General features: G+C 35.9%; 1 protein-coding gene across 1 annotated transcript in view; it reads right to left on the bottom strand.

The window, feature by feature from the left end:
- Positions 1 to 17,966, bottom strand: part of LOC149794918 (centrosomal protein of 192 kDa-like) — a 76,055-nt gene extending 58,089 nt beyond the window's left edge. Inside the window, exons 1-3 of the mRNA XM_089964560.1 lie at positions 17,730 to 17,966; positions 11,664 to 11,764; positions 707 to 761 (exon numbers count right to left, since the gene is read on the bottom strand). Of these exons, the coding sequence (XP_089820686.1) occupies positions 707 to 761; positions 11,664 to 11,764; positions 17,730 to 17,959 (386 nt within the window). The 5' untranslated portion in view covers positions 17,960 to 17,966. The remainder of the gene's footprint in view (positions 1 to 706; positions 762 to 11,663; positions 11,765 to 17,729) is intronic.
- Positions 17,967 to 19,005: the final 1,039 nt, after the last annotated feature.

The following is a 19,005-nucleotide window of genomic DNA, read 5'->3' as shown; positions in this document are numbered from 1 at the left end:
TGCTCAGAAGTTAGTGTAGCTTAAATTCCTACAAAAGACCTTTGCTGACCATTAACATGTTTGTTGAAATACAACCAAGTACAATAGTCAAGTATAAAATTAATTTTTATATGTATAAGTAACTGTGTTCATAAGTTCAGTGAAGAACAAAACTTCAAACATTATCATGCAGGGCACATTAGAATGAAGTGACTTTGACAACATAAGGCTGACAATGATTCTAACTAAATCTTTCATTGCAATATTTAACCGTTATAATTTTATATAATTTTAACCATACATAGATACATACATACAGAATATAGAAAACAAAAACAATAACAAACAAAACCAAATTTTTTAATGATAGGTGGTCTCATTCATAATCAATCAGGTGTCCTAATTTAGGCTATTGTTTTTTTTTTGCATCTAAAGAAAATCATACTAAAGGCTCCATGATTATTTCTTCAATGTGTCCGTTGTGGTCGGGCTTCCTTACTTATAGAAATGGGGGCCCTGAGTGGCTGAGTGGTCTAAAGCGCTCACTGTTATGGATCACTGCCATATCACCTCTGTCTGAGTGGGTTCGAGTCTCGGGCTCGGCCAATGTCCTCCACCATTTATACTGGCCACCATGCATAGCCTATCTTGTGCTGAAAAATGGTGTTAAACCCTATAACAACAACAACTTATAGCAATGTACTATTGATAAAGATTTTCACTGTACCTGAGTTCTCGATCCTGAAAGTTGATGATCTTGAACTTGGAAATAGGAATAGGTCCTGCAATGAAAGGAATTTTTGAAACATAAATTGATTTGTATGTGCCAAAAACCATAATTAATTGTACATGCACTCAAAACAGACACCATGTATAGTTCAACTGGTACATAAAATCCCATAGTTGTAGATTTCACATCTGCTTAGGTTGGGCTGAACTGGATTCCTTGGCGTATTCCTCGGAAAGGCACTTAGGTCCTATATCCTTGGAATCATATACCAAACAAAGCATTATAAGTGATGTTAAAAAACAACCAACCAACCAATAATTGAATTGGAAAGAATTCAAATATAGCCAATCATTCATTAAATGTGCCTGCCATTCTGAATCAATTTGTTTGTCTTTAATCTTTATTTATTATGTCTCTATAAAATGTTACAGCATCCTGCATTAGGAAACTGCAATGTTATGCATAAAACTACATTTTAAATGATTTTATGTGATGAGGAGGATGGACACATGTATCACTGATTGATGGTACTGTATAAACTCACATACCAGACACATAATTTAGGAACACATAAAAACCTGGAAGAAGGAAGGTCAGATATCCACAGGAAAAGGTCCAATCTTTAAAGTGTTTAAGTTTTCATTTTGACCTATATTGTTACTGTTGATCATCGATGATGACATCATATGCCTAATGATGCCACACAGCTCATATGATGATATGCTGTCATGAAGAAAAAAATTTAAAAAGTAAATTGCATTTCTCCAAGAATGCTTATCCAATTGCAATATTGTAAGGATATACGCCTGCTACCTTGTGAACCTAGCTCTACTAAAAGATGAAAAACATCTTTTCCTATCTCAAATAGACAAAGACCAATTAAAACTCATGCCCATTAACTCCCCTTGGCACTGCCAGGTGTCACTAGTTTTTAAGTTAAGCGATATACTAACGAGGATGCTCACATGGCGGGCTAGTTGAGAGGATTTTTTTAAGTGATGTCATTGGGTAAACGTTCTCGGCGAAATACAATTTACTTAAAAAATTTATCCTTCTAGGGAATGATGGCTGGAATACCCATACTAATGACAATCCATTCTCCTAATTAGTAACACAGCCTGGGTCATTTCATCTGTGACCCCCTATAAATGGTTAAGAAGATAATTACTGAAATCTTTTTATCTACAAATTTCACTGGCAAATCCAGCGAAGCATATGGGATCCGTTGATTGATTTAATTGGGTCAGGCAGTTGTCGTGGCTGCTGCCATTGGACAGACCAGATTCAAGGTATGCCTCTGTGAAGCTAAATCTCTGAAAAACTTTGACTCTGCATGCCAGCCAACAGCTTCTAATATATCTTGAATTGAAAAATTACATTCAAATGTAAGTCTCACAGAGATCGCTCTAATCTCATAAGCGGTTATCTTCAAGAAGCAACTCTGATCTTGTGAGACCTTCGAGTATACAGAGTACATAACCATTTCAGCCATGAAGTATGGGCTTGAGGGGTAGTATCCTGTTTCCTGGCTTTCACTGGAAGAAAGAGGTGCTTGTGCTTGCCCTGACTTGTCTCAAGCACTCAAACACTACTCGAAACAGGATCTTAACATGACTGCTGCTCTCTACCTGTCTATGGAAAAGAGTGAATCACAACTCTTACTGCCAGCAGATGGTAACCTATTTGTAGCTACAAAGCCTAGTTGTGTCAAAAGCACCAAAGAACCGTTAGATCAGAACTGAAGACAGTTCTGGTCGATGGAAAGGGCATGTAGCTCACTCACCCTGCTTGCTGAAGCTAAAGCTATCAGGAAACGTGTTTTGTATGATAGCAGCTTTAGTGAAATGTGGACTATAAGGTTCAAATTTATATAAACTGATCCATGTTAAAACCCAGGACAGACTCCATTTTAGAAACAGAGTGAAGGATTTTGATTAATAAAGATCAAAATCAGATAAAAGATTCATTAGGTCTTTATTATGTCCACTATCATGTCTACCATGATGCCAGAATGTGTCCGATATCATGGAGCTATAGCCTTTGATAGTAATTTGGGTCTAATGTTTCTCCTCAAAGAGCCATAGAAAAAATTTAGTCAGTTGAGGCACTCAGAGGGACAACGTAATTGATATGGCACCAGCCCCTGAACAATTGCCACTTTCTCTTGCTAGACTTCAGAATTTTTTTGTCTTACACAAGAGTTAAGCATAAAGAGGACAGTCCAGACAAGGATGGAACACCCATGAACATGGCTGTTTGAGAAGATTTGGGTTGGCCAGAATCTTCTTAAGCAGATCTATTGCTAGATCGATAACCCAAGACTTGTCCCATCTAAGAGGGGCTGCCAGAATTATCTTACATTTCTGACCCTGTAACTTCTTGATTACTTCTGAAGGATAGGCAAATGACCACAACCCATCTCAATTAATTTAGTCATACTAATGACATAAAATTGGTACTAACAGCTGCCTCGCTTGGCGCTCAGCATTAAGAGGTTAGTGTTAGGACTGGCTGGCCTGGTGTCAGGATAATGTGACTGGGTGGGACATGATGCTACATGTCTGTGGCATGATGCCCCAGTGCTAGACATCACTATAAACTGCCACACTGCAGACATCGTAGCAATATGACTGAAAAATTGTTAAAGCTACGTTAAAAATCCAAAAACACACTGATTGACAGAGCATCTATGACTCAAGCTTCTGTGTTTGGAACCTGAGAGATAAAAGGATGGCAACTTGTGAATCCACCTTGTCTCAAAAGATTGATCATCAGATGCCCCCAAAGTGTGCTGATCCAAATAAAGACAAGATTGAAAGTCAGGTGATTTGGTGCTTCCCTGTTTGAGGAAATAGGTCAACACCAGAGTTGTTGGACATAAAAAGGACCATTTTGCCTTAAGGTCAATCCTTCCAGAAGAGAAAGGCATTGATGACAGCCTTCATTTCTAAAAGGTTGATGTGGAGAGGCCTTTCCTCTGGCTCCCATGTGCCACTGATGGTAGTGAAGTCTGGCAACAGGTGGGATCCCCAACCATATGTACTGGCATCGGCATATAACGTTATATCCACTTGGGGCTTCTCCATGTGATCCCCATGGTCAGCAAACCTGGGTAGCACCACTGATGCAGGAATGATCAGGCAGGTGGTCTGTGGGCAGTGGGGGCACTGTCTAGTTAGGAGGCCCAAAGGTGGAGAAACTTCATTTTTTACTGCCTGTATGGTTGCTTCCTAGCTTGTTTAGACTCTTGGCATTGGACTGGGATCTATATTGTACATCTGACTAAAAAGATCCTTTGTACCTAGTCTGTTTATCGTCTCTTCACAGTGGAGGTGGCTCAATGTTTCAAAAAGCATGTGTGAATAAGAGTGGTGAGTTGGGGCATTTTCTGAGCTGCCTGCCTTCGAACTTAAATTTTTCCTCCACGGCATAATGGTGACCCATATGGGGTCATCTGTAAAGGCAGAGTATGATGAGGCTTGAGCAATGTAGATAGCAGTCTTGTGTCATGTCAATCAGGTTTAAACTGGCTGAAGCAGTCAATGCACTGGCCATGGTATAGTAAGCTGCCTGTTTAATGATTCTGGCAGTACTGGCCATTGACTCCCAATCATTGTCACTGCAAGAGTTCTCTGTGAGTTGGAAATTGCCAATGAGGCTGAATCTAACTTTGAAGACATTGTGACTATGTTCAAGACTAGCCTTGACATGGCATGAAACACATTTTTGTTGTCTTTTCCAGACAAGCCTTGACATGGCATGAAACACATTTTTGTTGCCTTTTCCAAACTAGCCTTGACATGGCATGAAACACATTTTTGTTGTCTTTTCCAGACTAGCCTTGACATGGCATGAAACACATTTTTGTTGTCTTTTGCAGACAAGCCTTGACATGGCATGGAACACATTTTTGTTGCCTTTTCCAGACTAGCCTTGACATGGCATGGAACACATTTTTGTTGTCTTTTCCAGACTAGCCTTGATATGGCATGGAACACATTTTGTTGTCTTTTGCAGACTAGCCTTGATATGGCATGGAACACATTTTTGTTGCCTTTTCCAGACTAGCCTTGACATGGCATAGAACACATTTTTGTTGCCTTTTCCAGACTAGCCTTGACATGGCATGGAACACATTTTTGTTGTCTTTTGCAGACAAGCCTTGACATGGCATGGAACACATTTTTGTTGCCTTTTCCAGACTAGCCTTGACATGGCATGGAACACATTTTTGTTGTCTTTTGCAGACAAGCCTTGACATGGCATGGAACACACTTTTGTTGTCTTTTGCAGACAAGCCTTGACATGGCATGGAACACATTTTTGTTGCCTTTTCCAGACTAGCCTTGACATGGCATAGAACACATTTTTGCTGTCTTTTCCAGATTAGCCCTGACATGGCATGGAACACATTTTTGTTATCTTTATAAAACAACAAAGCAGACATGAACTGCTGCTAGATTTTTGTCAAAAGCCGGGAGATCAGAAGGTGTGAGTTTTTACCAGGGAGATGAGAATGTTGCTGGAACTTGGATTTCTGAAAAGAAAGACTTAGAATTCCCAGGATCACCAATTCTACCTGACAGCCATTCGCTGATCTCTTTAATTTTAACTGATTGGGGAAGGAGTTGAAAGGACAGCATCTCTCCCTCCTCATTAAAACATACTGATGCTTTAACTTTATAGTTCTGAGTAGCGGTAGAAGGTGGATGGCATTCTAAGTTGCCAACACCTTATAAATTTCCTTGACTGTGGCCTTGAAGCTAAATTCAGTCCATTCCATGGATAGATCCAAGAAATGTTGGTTTGTAGGAGCTTTGTCACACTCACTGTGCGTTGAGAACTGACTTGTTTATGTATGCAGCTCTGGATAAGTCATACCAAGTGGTACTGATGACTCACTTCCATTCTCTTTGAAAATGTCAACAACCTTCCATGTGAATAATCAGTGAACATATGAAAGTCAGGCACTGCCAGAATGGCCAGCTGGTTTGCCTATTATATGGTTGGCCTGAATGCTGGCAGCATAGAAGATGGTCTGGCTATCGCTGGTACAGGCTGAGCCAAGAGCCTGGTTGGATGGACAGACTTCTCACTGAAATATCCATCATATTAAGGGTATGTCGCATACAGTATGGCTAAATGGACAGATTTCTCAATGAAATATCCATCACAGTAAGGTTATGTTGCATACAGTAATGCTAAATGGACAGATTTCTCAATGAAATATCCATCACAGTAAGGGTATGTCGCATACAGTATGGCTAAATGGACAGATTTCTCAATGAAATATTCATCATATTAAGGGTATGTCGCATACAGTATGGCTAACTGGACAGATTTATCAATGAAATATATATCACAGTAAGGTTATGTCACATACAGTATGGCTAAATGGACAGATTTCTCAATGAAACCTCCATCACAGTAAGGGTATGTCACATACAGTATGGCTAAATGGACAGATTTCTCAATGAAATATTCATCATAGTAAGGATAAGTCACATACAGTATGGCTAAATGGCCAGATTTATCAATGAAATATCCATCACAGTAAGGGTATGTCACATACAGTATGGCTAAATGGATAGATTTCTCAATGGAATATTCATCATAGTAAGGGTATGTCACATACAGTAAGGCTAAATGGCCAGATTTCTCAATGAAATATCCATCACTGTAAGGGTATGTCACATACAGTATGGCTAAATGGACAGATTTCTCAATGAAATATCCATCATAGTAAGGGTATGTTACATACAGCATGGCTAAATGAACAGATCTGTCACTAAGATCCCCACAAATCCTAGCTGGCCGGACCATATCATCAGAATCTTCCCCATGCTGGACAGCTGGTGACAGCTGGATGGCCAGTGACATCATGGCTGAATTATGAAAAAACATGCATCCGTACTTACAGGCCTCTAGACCATGCTTGGACATGCAGGAGGAGTGATGCCCACTGGGCAGCCTAAAATTCTGGGGACACTCCCCCAGTGAGTTAGAAAAGGTGTGGAAGTGAGCGAGGAAAATAAAGGTAATATATAGCCGAGATCAATAATTACATTGTCATTTCCTGGACTAGACGATATAACTGTTGAAAGGTGGACAGTGGTACCATCTCAACATTATCCTCCCCTGCCACTAATGTTACTGTGTTGCAAGCAACAAACTTTGGGGGGATACCAGTGTCCACCACAAGACTCATAATGGAGGTTGACATTGGATGTATAACACTTTGCTGCCTTCTTGACTACTTTAGCCCAGATTTCCTCAGTCCGTGTATTACACATGTTACATGGTACAGATGATTTTCATTTCCGACATAAGATACATAAATTATGGTTGTCATCTTTTGCTTTGAACTTTTTGTATTTCATGTCTTTAGTTGACATCTCTAGTGAAACAAAAAAAAGAAGAGAAAACAATGCATCCATTAGCAATTCAGCATGTTACTAACTTGCTAATACCAACCCCCATTACTAATGGAGTATGCCAAAATATTCCATGTTGTACTTTTGATGCCTTCTAGACTATTGATTCTACTGAAATTACACAAGAGAAGAAAAAAAAAAAACAAAGCATAAATTAGCGATTCAGCATCTTACTAATGTGCTAATACCACTCCCATTACTAATGGAGTCAGCAAAATAGTCAGTGTCATACTAACTCTTATATGACAACATTAGTTCAATGATAGCATGGTGTAGCGTGGTCTTAAAAAGACAAAGTCCATAATTTTGATAAAGTAGCTCAAATTTGTTGGAAAAGTTTTAAAAAATAATGTATACAATCTCTAGAATGATTGTCCAACACATTAAGTCCAAATTTAAAATTGAATGGTCAAATTTGAACACTAAGATGGCTTGGATTATTACAGGTATAATGTTTGTGTTGTAAGTACAGCAGTGCAGCTAAAAACTAGTGACACCTAGTGGTGGTAAGGGGGTATGGGCAAGAGTTATTTCCCTTTGTCGATATGAGATAGACAGGAAACAACTATTTTCGTCATTTAGTAGTGCCAGATTCACGAGGTAGGAGGTATATATACCTAATGTTAATGTGACTGGGGAACGTATTTGAAGGTGAAAAGAGTATTTTTTCTAATTTTACGGGTCAGATATGAATGAAAAACAAGGCATTAAGTGGTTTTGTTTGGTCTTTTTGATACATGTCCATCCATATTTAGCCATATGTGTTAGAGCCATGATTTCAATGTGTATTTCTAACCATATTAATAATCTCTCAATCCAGTGTTTAACCCTCCGCTAATTGGTGATCATTATAATCTACGTTACAAATGTATGCAAACTGTATTCCTGTGTAAATAAGATATGAAAACAAACTATCCATTAAATAAAAAAGATCTAGGAATTATTATTTGGAAATTATGACAGAAATAATTTGGTATCAGGAGTAGAAATACATGTATGATGGTTAGTCTTTAAGCAACAAGAATGAGAAGCTCCATAGGAGTGTGTGATGTACAAATAGCTAGGAAGGGTAAGCAATAAGCAAGAAGAATGAGAGGCTCCATAGGAGTTTGTGATGTACAATTATCTAGGAAGGGTAAGCAATAAGCAAGAAGTAATATATGACAGCATGATTAATAGGTTGATATTTTAAAATAAAGCTTGTTGTTGTTGTAGGGTTTAATGCCATTTTTCAGCACAAGATAGGCTGTACATAGCAGACAGTATAATTGGTGGAGGAAGAACCCTGGAAATCCCCGGGAAGAACCAACCACTAAAAACTTAAATGAAAAATAAAAATAAGATACTTAACACTATCAAAAGTTATGTAAGTTTATTCTTTTTTAGAAATTTAAGGCAGTAGCGAATCTGTACAGTGGCGGAAATAAATTCTGATTATGACATGGTATTCAAACTTAAACTTATTCAATATGCCAAAGCAAATAACAACTGTGCTGCAGCATGCCAATTTTGTGTGCATGAGAAGCATGAGATTGATAGAAAAGCAAAGCAGCAGTATAAGAGAAGCCAAGAACAAAGATAGCATGTTGGACTGGAATAGCTTCTTTCCCTTTACTGGAGAGGAAACTCAAACAAAGGTCAAAAGACAACAAATATAAATCTGCAGATTCATAAAAAAAAAATTCACATCAGCCTGTTGGTTTACACATTTTATAAACTGGCATGGTTTCTGTCTCCGGCAGCGATCAAAAATCACACAAAAGTCATGGAAGAAAAAATAGAATTGTTTCAAACGTTAAACATCACACATCAAAAGGAGCGATCATTGCAAATTGGAAATATGGATTAGACACATATGACCTTTGACCTCCCAAGCAACAGAACAGTCAATGCTACTGGTGAAAAACTGTTCTGATAAAAATGACCGGTCATGAAAAAACACATTTCACAGCTGATTGGGCCTGTTTAGCTGATGGCTCAAAGTTGCTTCATATCATCATTTTCTGCTGGAGTCATTGTTTATGCACATCAAAGAAACAAAACTAGAATGCTTAAATGACTGGAAAAGTCTGCAACAATAATAATAATAATAATGAGGACTTTGTATAGCACCTAATCTTTAGAAGCTCTAAGCGCTTTACATTAGACAACACCTATAAGATAAAAAACATATATAATGATATGATTACAAAAACAAACACCAAGAAATTGGAAAACATAAAAAAAAAACATGCTGAGAATATCTAAGGTAGGAAATGTTATTAGGTCTTTAAGTTTGTTCTTGCAGTCGAAATAAGTGAGTTTTGAGAGCAGTCTTGAATGGGATCACTGTGTCTTTGTGTATAAGTTCAGTGGGCAATTCATTCCACGTTGATGGGCCCTGGTATGCAAAAGAACGTTGTCCATATGACTTTGTTTTCATAGTGGGAATAATGAGTATATGATTGTCAGAAGAGGAGCGTAAGTATCTTGCTGGTGTGTACACATTGATGAGGTCGCATAGGTGTGTTGGACTAGAGTCCGACAGTGAAATGTATCACAGAGAACAAATTTTGTGTTTGATTCTGGATCGAATGGATAGCCAGTGTATGGTACAGAGCAGCATGGAGGTGTGCTCTGATTGTGGTACTCTAAGTATGATCCTAGCAGCTGTGTTTTTAACTTTTTGAACTTTCTGGAGCAGATATTGAGATGAACCAGACAGAACTGAGTTACAATAGTCCAGTCATGAAAGTACTAATGAACACACAAGTGTTTTAGTGGCATCAACTGAAAGATATTTGCGAATGGAGCTGATGCATCTCAGTTCAAGATATGTAGCCTTGCATAAGTTCATGACAAGAGACCATGTTCATTTCTTAAGAAACCTTCAGTGCTTGTCAAGGACTGATATGAGCACATAAGTTAGACAAGGTCAAAAATGTTGCAAAGAAAAATTAAAACTACATTGGCTGTGATGCCTGGAAGTTTAATGTCAGTTTTATAACCTCTTGATATCTGTGTAGACGAGTCATTTATAGATAGGTTACGACAGCTGTGGTTCAACATGGTTTGTTCAGGTGTGGTGAAGCTGACAAATTGTGGAAATTTCATGAAGCCAGACAATGACATAGTCATCAAGTGGGTCAAAAGACACATGGGGCTTGATTCCATGGGATCTGATTCCATTGGAAATGCTGGTTGCCAAAGGAACTTAGTATGGGGATTGTATTTTTTTTAATTAAAGCTTAACATTTAAAACTAAATTTTTTATTTAATATTGTGTTTCACTTTCAACATAAAATTTAATGTTCATAAATTCATTTTCATTAGGCTTGAAGATAAAATTATATTTAAATAATGTGGTTTGTTTAAATAAATGCATTTAAAACTTACAATGTGCATCTTGTGAGTTGTCATGGGTTGACTAATTCACAGGTCATGCACTTTTTAATGGTTACAGCTACTCAGTTGGGGGCTCAGTTTATATGTGAATATATACCGTATGTGGTATTTTAACAGTGTTCAGCATATGAGTTTAGAAAGCATGCAATTTCTAAACTTTGATGGGGATAGGATTGGGTGGGTTTACATCTATTTAAAAACTGCACATTTAAGCTTAGTTGGCTGCAAGTTGATTCAAAGTTTGGATATCAAAGACTGTGCAATGTAGAGAGCCAAGACTTTGCTTTTTGAGTAGCACTTCCAGTGTCACAAAACAATATTGTGGTCTGAATAGAGGCATATCAAACAACCACATGAAAGAAACAAAAAATTAACAGACTACCATGTAGATAGTGTTCTTAAGTCTCACTGAAACTGATATATTATTGTTGGCATATTTTCTAGTCTTGTTTTGTTTTTGTGTTTATTTTTCAGCATATGATAGACTATACATGGCAGCCCATATATTTGATGAAGTACCTTGGAAAACTACAGGATGAACCATTAATGCACAGGAAGCTACTGGCAAGCTTTCTCACATATCCATGCTGGCCAAACTGAGACTCGAACCCACATGGATAGATGAGATTTCAATGACCTATAGAGTGAGTGAATTAAACTATTCAGCCACCAGAGGCCCACATTTGTAGGGGGTATTTTAGCTTGTCTGAAAGTTTTCAAGTTTACATAGCTCAGACATTTTATATAAGAAGTAGGCAATAATAACTTACTTTAAAATAATATTTAAATATATAGTCTTATAGTCTTGTATCATTAACCTGACATACTCAGTAAAACTGCCAGGTAAGACTTCAAAGGACATTCAGGTTTTCTTATGGAATCAAAACTGTTAAGATTTAGTAAACCATGGTTAATATGAACACGGAGATAGTGAATAAACTGTTTGTATAAAGTGAGTTCAAATGCCCAATGAAGCATAATGTGAGAATGATGCATTTGGGATATACTGAAATAGATACAATCTTGCAAGGTAATCTTGCAAGTCTTGTCAGAATCATTATAAACCTGTTGTAATGTACACAGCATTAAGACAGACTCCCAAATATATATATATTTCCTGACATCAAATACTATACCATATGCAGGACTGTAGAGAACCAATTGATCTGGCTGTACAATCCAGGTGTCCTTCTCTTGTGTCATTCTCTCCAGACTCTTTGCTGCACTGTCATCAGACCTGATTGAAAAAGAAGAGGCACATGTGGACCTAATATTGGTCATCTGGCTGATATATATCTGAAAGTCAAATCAAGGGCAATTGGCCAAGAAATGTTAGTATAATGCATTCTGGAATTACAGATTAGTACTTTTAGTAACAGCAGACATATTAGATAGCGGAGAATCATCATTGGTGAAAGCTTTAAAGGGTTTATGCTAGGATGCTTTCTGTGATAAATGGTCAACTTAAGTTAACTGGGGTTCTTTTTAGAACTAAGGTTTAATAATGGCTATGTTAAAAATTGGACCAGTATCACAGCATCATTGTTCCAAACCGAACAACCTCTAAGCCAGGATGATTTCTGTCAGATCTGATTTAAAATCTGTTTAGCCATTGTGGAAAGCAATTTTAAGTTTTATATTTTATTTTTAGTAATGTCGCAAATTTGATGAGCATCACTTGTCTTAACTTAAAATGTCTTTATGTCAAATTTTAACAAATTCCATTGAAGTTTGTAAAAAGCATGGTTCAAACATCCCAAAAGGTTCTGTCATTAACTATTCAAGGGTTTGATCAAGATTTCAAGGATTATTGTCTCTTCTGAAAATGGGTGCAAAAGTGTCCATTGATGGAATCAGTGTGGACACATTTAATGTTTCAAATGATGTGACAAGCAAGTGAAAAGTAGCAGTGCTTAAATAAAACAGTGCAAGATATTAGATAATAACTTAGTAATGTGACTTTCTTGTGCTTTTCATGCGTGATTTTCTCTTGTATTGCAAATGTCAATAACTTTGTCTCATGTCTTGCAAACTGCTTTGTTTGTCTCCCTTGGATGTTCTACCCAAACATGAAACTTCACTCAACTTTACAATGGATAATTTTCCCATTTGAAACTGTAAACAAAGTTCATTCCTTGTGGGGCAAATTCCTTATGAATTCGTCGTCCATCAATAAACATGATTACAGTTTCATTCAACCAGACCTTTCACATGACTCCATATGGCGCAGATTTCTCAATGTCACAAACTAATGTGACAGCAAATGAATGCTACTCTATTTGGAAACTACAAGTGTTAGGCATGACTTGATCCACCAAAATGTTATCCCGTTTTATTTTTGGGAAAATACATAATTAATTAAAATTCAGTATTCACAAATGCAGTATATTCTAATAAATTTTAATGTTTTGTATTCCCTCAGACATAATCTAAGTGAGTTTTGGCCAAATTCAAGGAGCTTTTCAAATAGTTCAAGGAATTTTCAAGTATTGTACAAGACCAACTTTTTGCAAATTAATCTTTCATGGTAACCCTAAATGTTTTTCAAAGACTGTACAATTAATTAAATGTTGTTTAAAGGCTTTTCTAATATAATAACAGTGGCCATAATTGTTAATTGGATTGGCATTAATGGTATAAATTTAAAAGGCCTTTCTAATGTAATAATTGTGATTTGTTAATGGATTGGCATTACTGGTATAAATTTAAAAGGCCTTTCTAATGTAATAATTATGATTTGTTAATGGATTGGCATTACTGGTAAAAATTTAAAAGGCCTTTCTAATTTTAATAACAGTGGCCATATTTGTTAATGGATTGGCATTACTGGTATAAATTTGTTCTCTTTCTACTTTTCAATGTGCTCTCATTATCATTACTTTTATATTCTCATATCCTAGTTATTTAAATTTCTGTCTCAATAATAGCAATGTGAAACTCTCATGTCCTAGTTATTTAAATTTCTGTCTCAATAAAAGCAATGTGAAACTCTTCTGTCCTAGTTATTTAAATTTCAGCCTCAATAATAGCAATGTGAAACTCCTGTGTCCTAGTTATTTAAATTTCTGTCTCAATAATAGCAATGTGAAACTCTCGTGTCCTAGTTATTTAAACTTCCATCTCAATAATAGCAATGTGAAACTCTCGTGTCCTAGTTATTAAATTTCTGTCTCAATAATAGCAATGTGAAACTCTCGTGTCCTAGTTATTTAAATTTCTGTCTCAATAATAGCAATGTGAAACTCTCGTGTCCTAGTTATTTAAACTTCCATCTCAATAATAGCAATGTGAAACTCTCGTGTCCTAGTTATTAAATTTCTGTCTCAATAATAGCAATGTGAAACTCCTGTGTCCTAGTTATTTAAATTTCTGTCTCAATAATAGCAATGTGAAACTCTCGTGTCCTAGTTATTTAAACTTCCATCTCAATAATAGCAATGTGAAACTCTCGTGTCCTAGTTATTAAATTTCTGTCTCAATAATAGCAATGTGAAACTCCTGTGTCCTAGTTATTTAAATTTCTGTCTCAATAATAGCAATGTGAAACTCTCGTGTCCTAGTTATTTAAACTTCCGTCTCAATAATAGCAATGTGAAACTCTCGTGTCCTAGTTATTAAATTTCTGTCTCAATAATAGCAATGTGAAACTCTGCATCTGTGACTGTTAGTTTAGGAACACATTTTTTCTTTGTTTCTTGTAGACATGACATGATGCTGTATGAATACTAGTAGTTTTTAATGCTGCCTGCAAAATTACAACCTTTATGCTATGAACTTAATGAAGATCAAAATATTCAAATAAACATCCTAAAGATTCACTGGTGATTTGTAAAACCTGTATTGCTGTCATATTATACTCAACCTTGAACTGGCAGTTTTTTTCTTTTTCTTTTCTTTTACAATTGTAATAAATTGTGCCTTACTAAACAGCAGTCTTGTTTGAAAACTGCCCCTGGTGACTGAAACTGTGCATCTAGCTGTAGTCATATGTCATTCAAATAGTACTGTACGCAAGTCTCTGCAGTCCATCTACATCATCTTTGAACATTTAGCTAACCCAGGTATTCACTTCCCCATACACCATCCGATTGCCCTTCCAGCCTGAACCAAATCCAATAAATGTCAGGGTTTCTCTTCCTTTTGACCATAAGCACAATATTAGATAAATTCAAATGCTAGACAGGATCATGTTTCAAAATTTTCTTTGAAAAGCCATCAACCCAGGATAAATACAAATTCATAAGATCAAACAAATCTAAGGGTGACCCATCTTTGACCATGATACTCTGGCAAAACATTTCTTCACTTAGAGACACATCTTCAATTACCTTCTCCTTTTTTGACTCAAGCAGTTTAAAAATTTCTTTATCATATATAACAAACATTCAAATAAAGTGATAATCAAAGAATGTTACATTGCTACAAATAAATTTGGAAATCTTGCTAAATAAAATACATCGAGAAGTGAATGGGGGAGGGGGAATGTGGTTACCAGGAACATATCAAGAATTTATAGACAGTAGCATTAAATATTTGAACTTTGAATCAAAAAATTAAAGACTGTTTCTTTTTGGTATATTATATTTTTCTGAGAACACTTTCCCCATCATATTAACATTTAGAAAACCTCTACTGCCTCCTAAATCCATAACAACATTTTCTATCGAATACAATATAAACAAAGAGAAGTAACTCTTACAAATGACATCCCCTGCCCGGAAAAGATTGATATTTTTATACCTAATGTTTTTACCAGTTCAAGTTCAATCAAAAAATTCAACAGGCTGCTTGCAATTATGGGCAAATGTAGGATGATTTGACTGCAATGTCACTGGGTAAGGAGTCAACTTGATAAAGAATTTCCTATTCTATCTGTACATTTTCTGATCATATGAATATTCTGAGAATAGATAAGAGGGAATTCAGAAACACAAAACCTATACCCCTGTCACTCATTACAGGAAAGATGACTATACCCTTAAAAAAAGGTTGAGCATTTTCTCATAATGTAAAGGTAGAACAACTAGAAAAGTATGAACTTAATTATCCTCCCCTCAGTTTTCTTATCTGCCAGTACACAGCTGTGTAGACCTAGCAGAAAAATCCCCAGAATCTAACATTTTGTGTGTAGCACACTTGAAACTTATATTAGGTGTGAGTGGGGTTCACTATGACAGCACCTGTGCATCAAACATGACAGCTTACATAAGAGCTGTGTTAGAAGACTTCATGGGGGTAAGAGGTGAGCATTAAGGAACCCACATGATGCTCACCACTAATTTGGATGAAGGTTAAAGACAAATAACATCCAATTGGTAATTTGGACCTTGACTTCTTCTTCCCAACTTTCAGATGTTTATGGAAGATGTCAGACCATACTTCCTTGGCTCTCATACTTCAAACACTGCACTGACTAGAAGAATACTTGACAGGAACATCTCAGGGTTGTCTTTAGAGACCTTAAAACCTTTGCACTTCTTGCATTTTGAAGATATTTCCTTTGAAATTATAAAAGGCTAAAAAGATCACAATGCCATATTTTAAAAAAATTGATAGCACTTTTAAAAAGAATACACATAACACAAATAAAGTAATGTACCACAGCATCTACTACACAGTTCAACTGGTACGAGTCTGTGCTCCTAAAATAAAGTACCAGAAAAGAGTGAAGACATCAAGCTTTGTAAAATTTAACAAATATTTATTTACCTAGAATGCAAAGTGAAAAATGAGAAAAAAGAGCTTATGGTTTTACAAATCAAATCAAAAATTAATCCAAGAATTTAAAAAACACAAGTCCTATCAATGAAAAGTTCTAAGTGAATCTCAGTTCAAATCCTGATGAAATTCAAGATCAAAGGCGATGATGTCGGTAATAACCTACAATGTGCAGATGTGTCAACACTCTCTTGTTAAAAGACAGAAAATATTATTCCAGTTTTTAATTTAGTATAAATTAAAGTAAATGTCTTTGTCCAAGAATTATATCACAGCACTTTTGTATTTCCAGAAAAAATAATCCCTTGAATTCAATAATTTGAAGAAAATAAAATTCTGCCCAAACTGGTCACAACATAATACAAATTAATGTGTTAGATGTTAAAGCATGACTGACATAATTTTAACATAACATCAGTTAAATGACTACTTGAGACGCAAAACAGATTCCTGGATGGGGGTCAAAAGTTCATCCTTCTGGAAAAAAATGGAAGTTTGTTTACCAATTGACACATGATACTTGTCACATCATCCAGGTATGACCTTGACTCAACTTAATGATTCTTATTCTGAGAAAGATTTTTTATAAAAAGTTGTTTACCAAAACTGTCACTGATTTTGGAACAAGGTCAAAAACTAGATAAAATGTTTATATTCTGGCCAATGTAAAATCCAGTAAACAATGTTACATTACAATAGCATGTAACGGAATGATTTTTTTTTTAAACTAACAAACAATTAAATTAAATATACATAACACAATACAGCTGATAACAGCTGATGAACAGCTCCACAATCACTGGTAAAAATATGAATTCACCCAAAGTGCACAAATGCATGCATCCAGTACACCAACACCAAAACAGACGAAATCTCCAAGATGTAGATAAGTGGTTTGAAATACTGAATAAATGTCAATAGATGGGTGGCTTCAAATACTGAATAAATGCCAACAGATGAGTGGCTTCAAATACTGAATAAATTTCAATAGATGAGTGGCTTCAAATACCGAACAAATGTCAACAGCTGAGTGGCTTCAAATACTGAACAAATGTCAATAGATGGGTGGCTTCCAATGATGATTAAATGTCAACAGATGAGTGGCTCCAAATGCTGGAGAAAAAAATCAATAGATTCAGAAGGCACAATGAACTGAAATTGCAGTCCTGAGCAAAACTGTAAAACCTCCAGTAGATGAGTGACTACCTAGCAAAGGAAAGGGGAGATAATCTGTGGGAGTTATTTCCATTCATACATACGCTATATAGATGGAAAGATTTTTTCTTTTCTTTTTGGGAATGCTGGATTCAGGAGGCAGTAATCTTTTTACTTAATATTAATGTGATCACTGTATCTGACTGAGAAATGTTTAAATCTGTTTTTTTTAATAAATATGCTAGTAATGACCCTATGTTCCCAGAGCCCACATCCTAGGTCCATTCCAAACAAAAAGAAAAGCTGGCGCCACCAATAAAGTATCTTACCTGTGAGGGCCTTTACTTGGCACAACAGAGACATCATGAATTCCAATATTACTGGGCACCTCTGGGGGTTTCACACTAGGTAGTACTCTTTGTTCAGGTCCTCGTTGTTGCTGTGGTGGTGGTTGTGGTAGTAGTACTTCCCTAGATTTTGTTTTACTTCTTTCTGACAAGTGAGGTGTTGAATAGACAGGTGCTGTCAATGATGCAGCCCCAACCAAGGACAAGGTCATCTTAGACAGACTGAAAAATTATGGTGTCAAATGTAAACAAAAAAATGTCATGAAGTACATCTTGTCTTATACAATTCATATCAAATGGATATTTTTTTAAAAATCTGTGCTGGTTTTATGCATTTGAATAAGTAGCTTCAGGCATAATCAAATGTCAGAATTGCACATTCTGCTTGTGATTTGGTAGTGTACTCATATATATATATATATATATATATATATATATATATATATATATATATATACATAACTGGGAAGTGTAGGCATTTAGTATATATGTACATGTTAATTGGAATGTATAGGCATGTAGTATATATGTACATTTTAATTGGAATGTGTAGGCATGTAATATATATATATATATATATATATATATATATATATATATATATATATATATATATATACACACACGTACACACATATACATACATAGATATATATATGTTAACTGGGATGTGTAGGCATGTAGTATCAAAGTACATGTTAATTTGGGTGTAGGTATGAAGTATATATGTACATGTCAATTGGAATGTGTAGGCATGTAGTATATATGCACATGTTAATTGGGATGTGTAGACATGTAGTATATATGTACATGCTAAATGGGGTGTTGGCATTTGGTATATGTACATGTTAGCTGGGGTTCAGGCATTTAGAAATGTATGTACATATTAAGTGAGGTAGGCATGTGGTATATATGTAAATGTTAATTCAGGTGTTGGCATTTGTCATATATGTACATGTTAATTCAGGTATAAGCATTTAGTATATATGTACATGTTAATTGGGATATGTATGCATTTGGCATATATGTAAATTTATATTGGGGTGTAAGCATTTAGTATGCATGTACATGCTAATTGGGATATATAGGCATTTAAAATATATGTATATGTTAATTGGGTAGTTTAGACATTTGATGTAATTGGGTAGTGCAGACATCTAGTATATATGTACACATTAATTGGGATGTGTAGGCATTTGGTATATACTGAGATGCTGCCAGGAAGTTTCTTAAGAGGGGTAGGTCCCATCCACCTACC

The sequence above is a fragment of the Sinohyriopsis cumingii genome, chromosome 7, assembly GCF_028554795.1.
Source record: "Sinohyriopsis cumingii isolate HCF-2022 chromosome 7, ASM2855479v2, whole genome shotgun sequence".
NCBI classification, from domain to species: domain Eukaryota; kingdom Metazoa; phylum Mollusca; class Bivalvia; order Unionida; family Unionidae; genus Sinohyriopsis; species Sinohyriopsis cumingii.
This window is presented reverse-complemented; position numbering and strand designations above follow the sequence as displayed.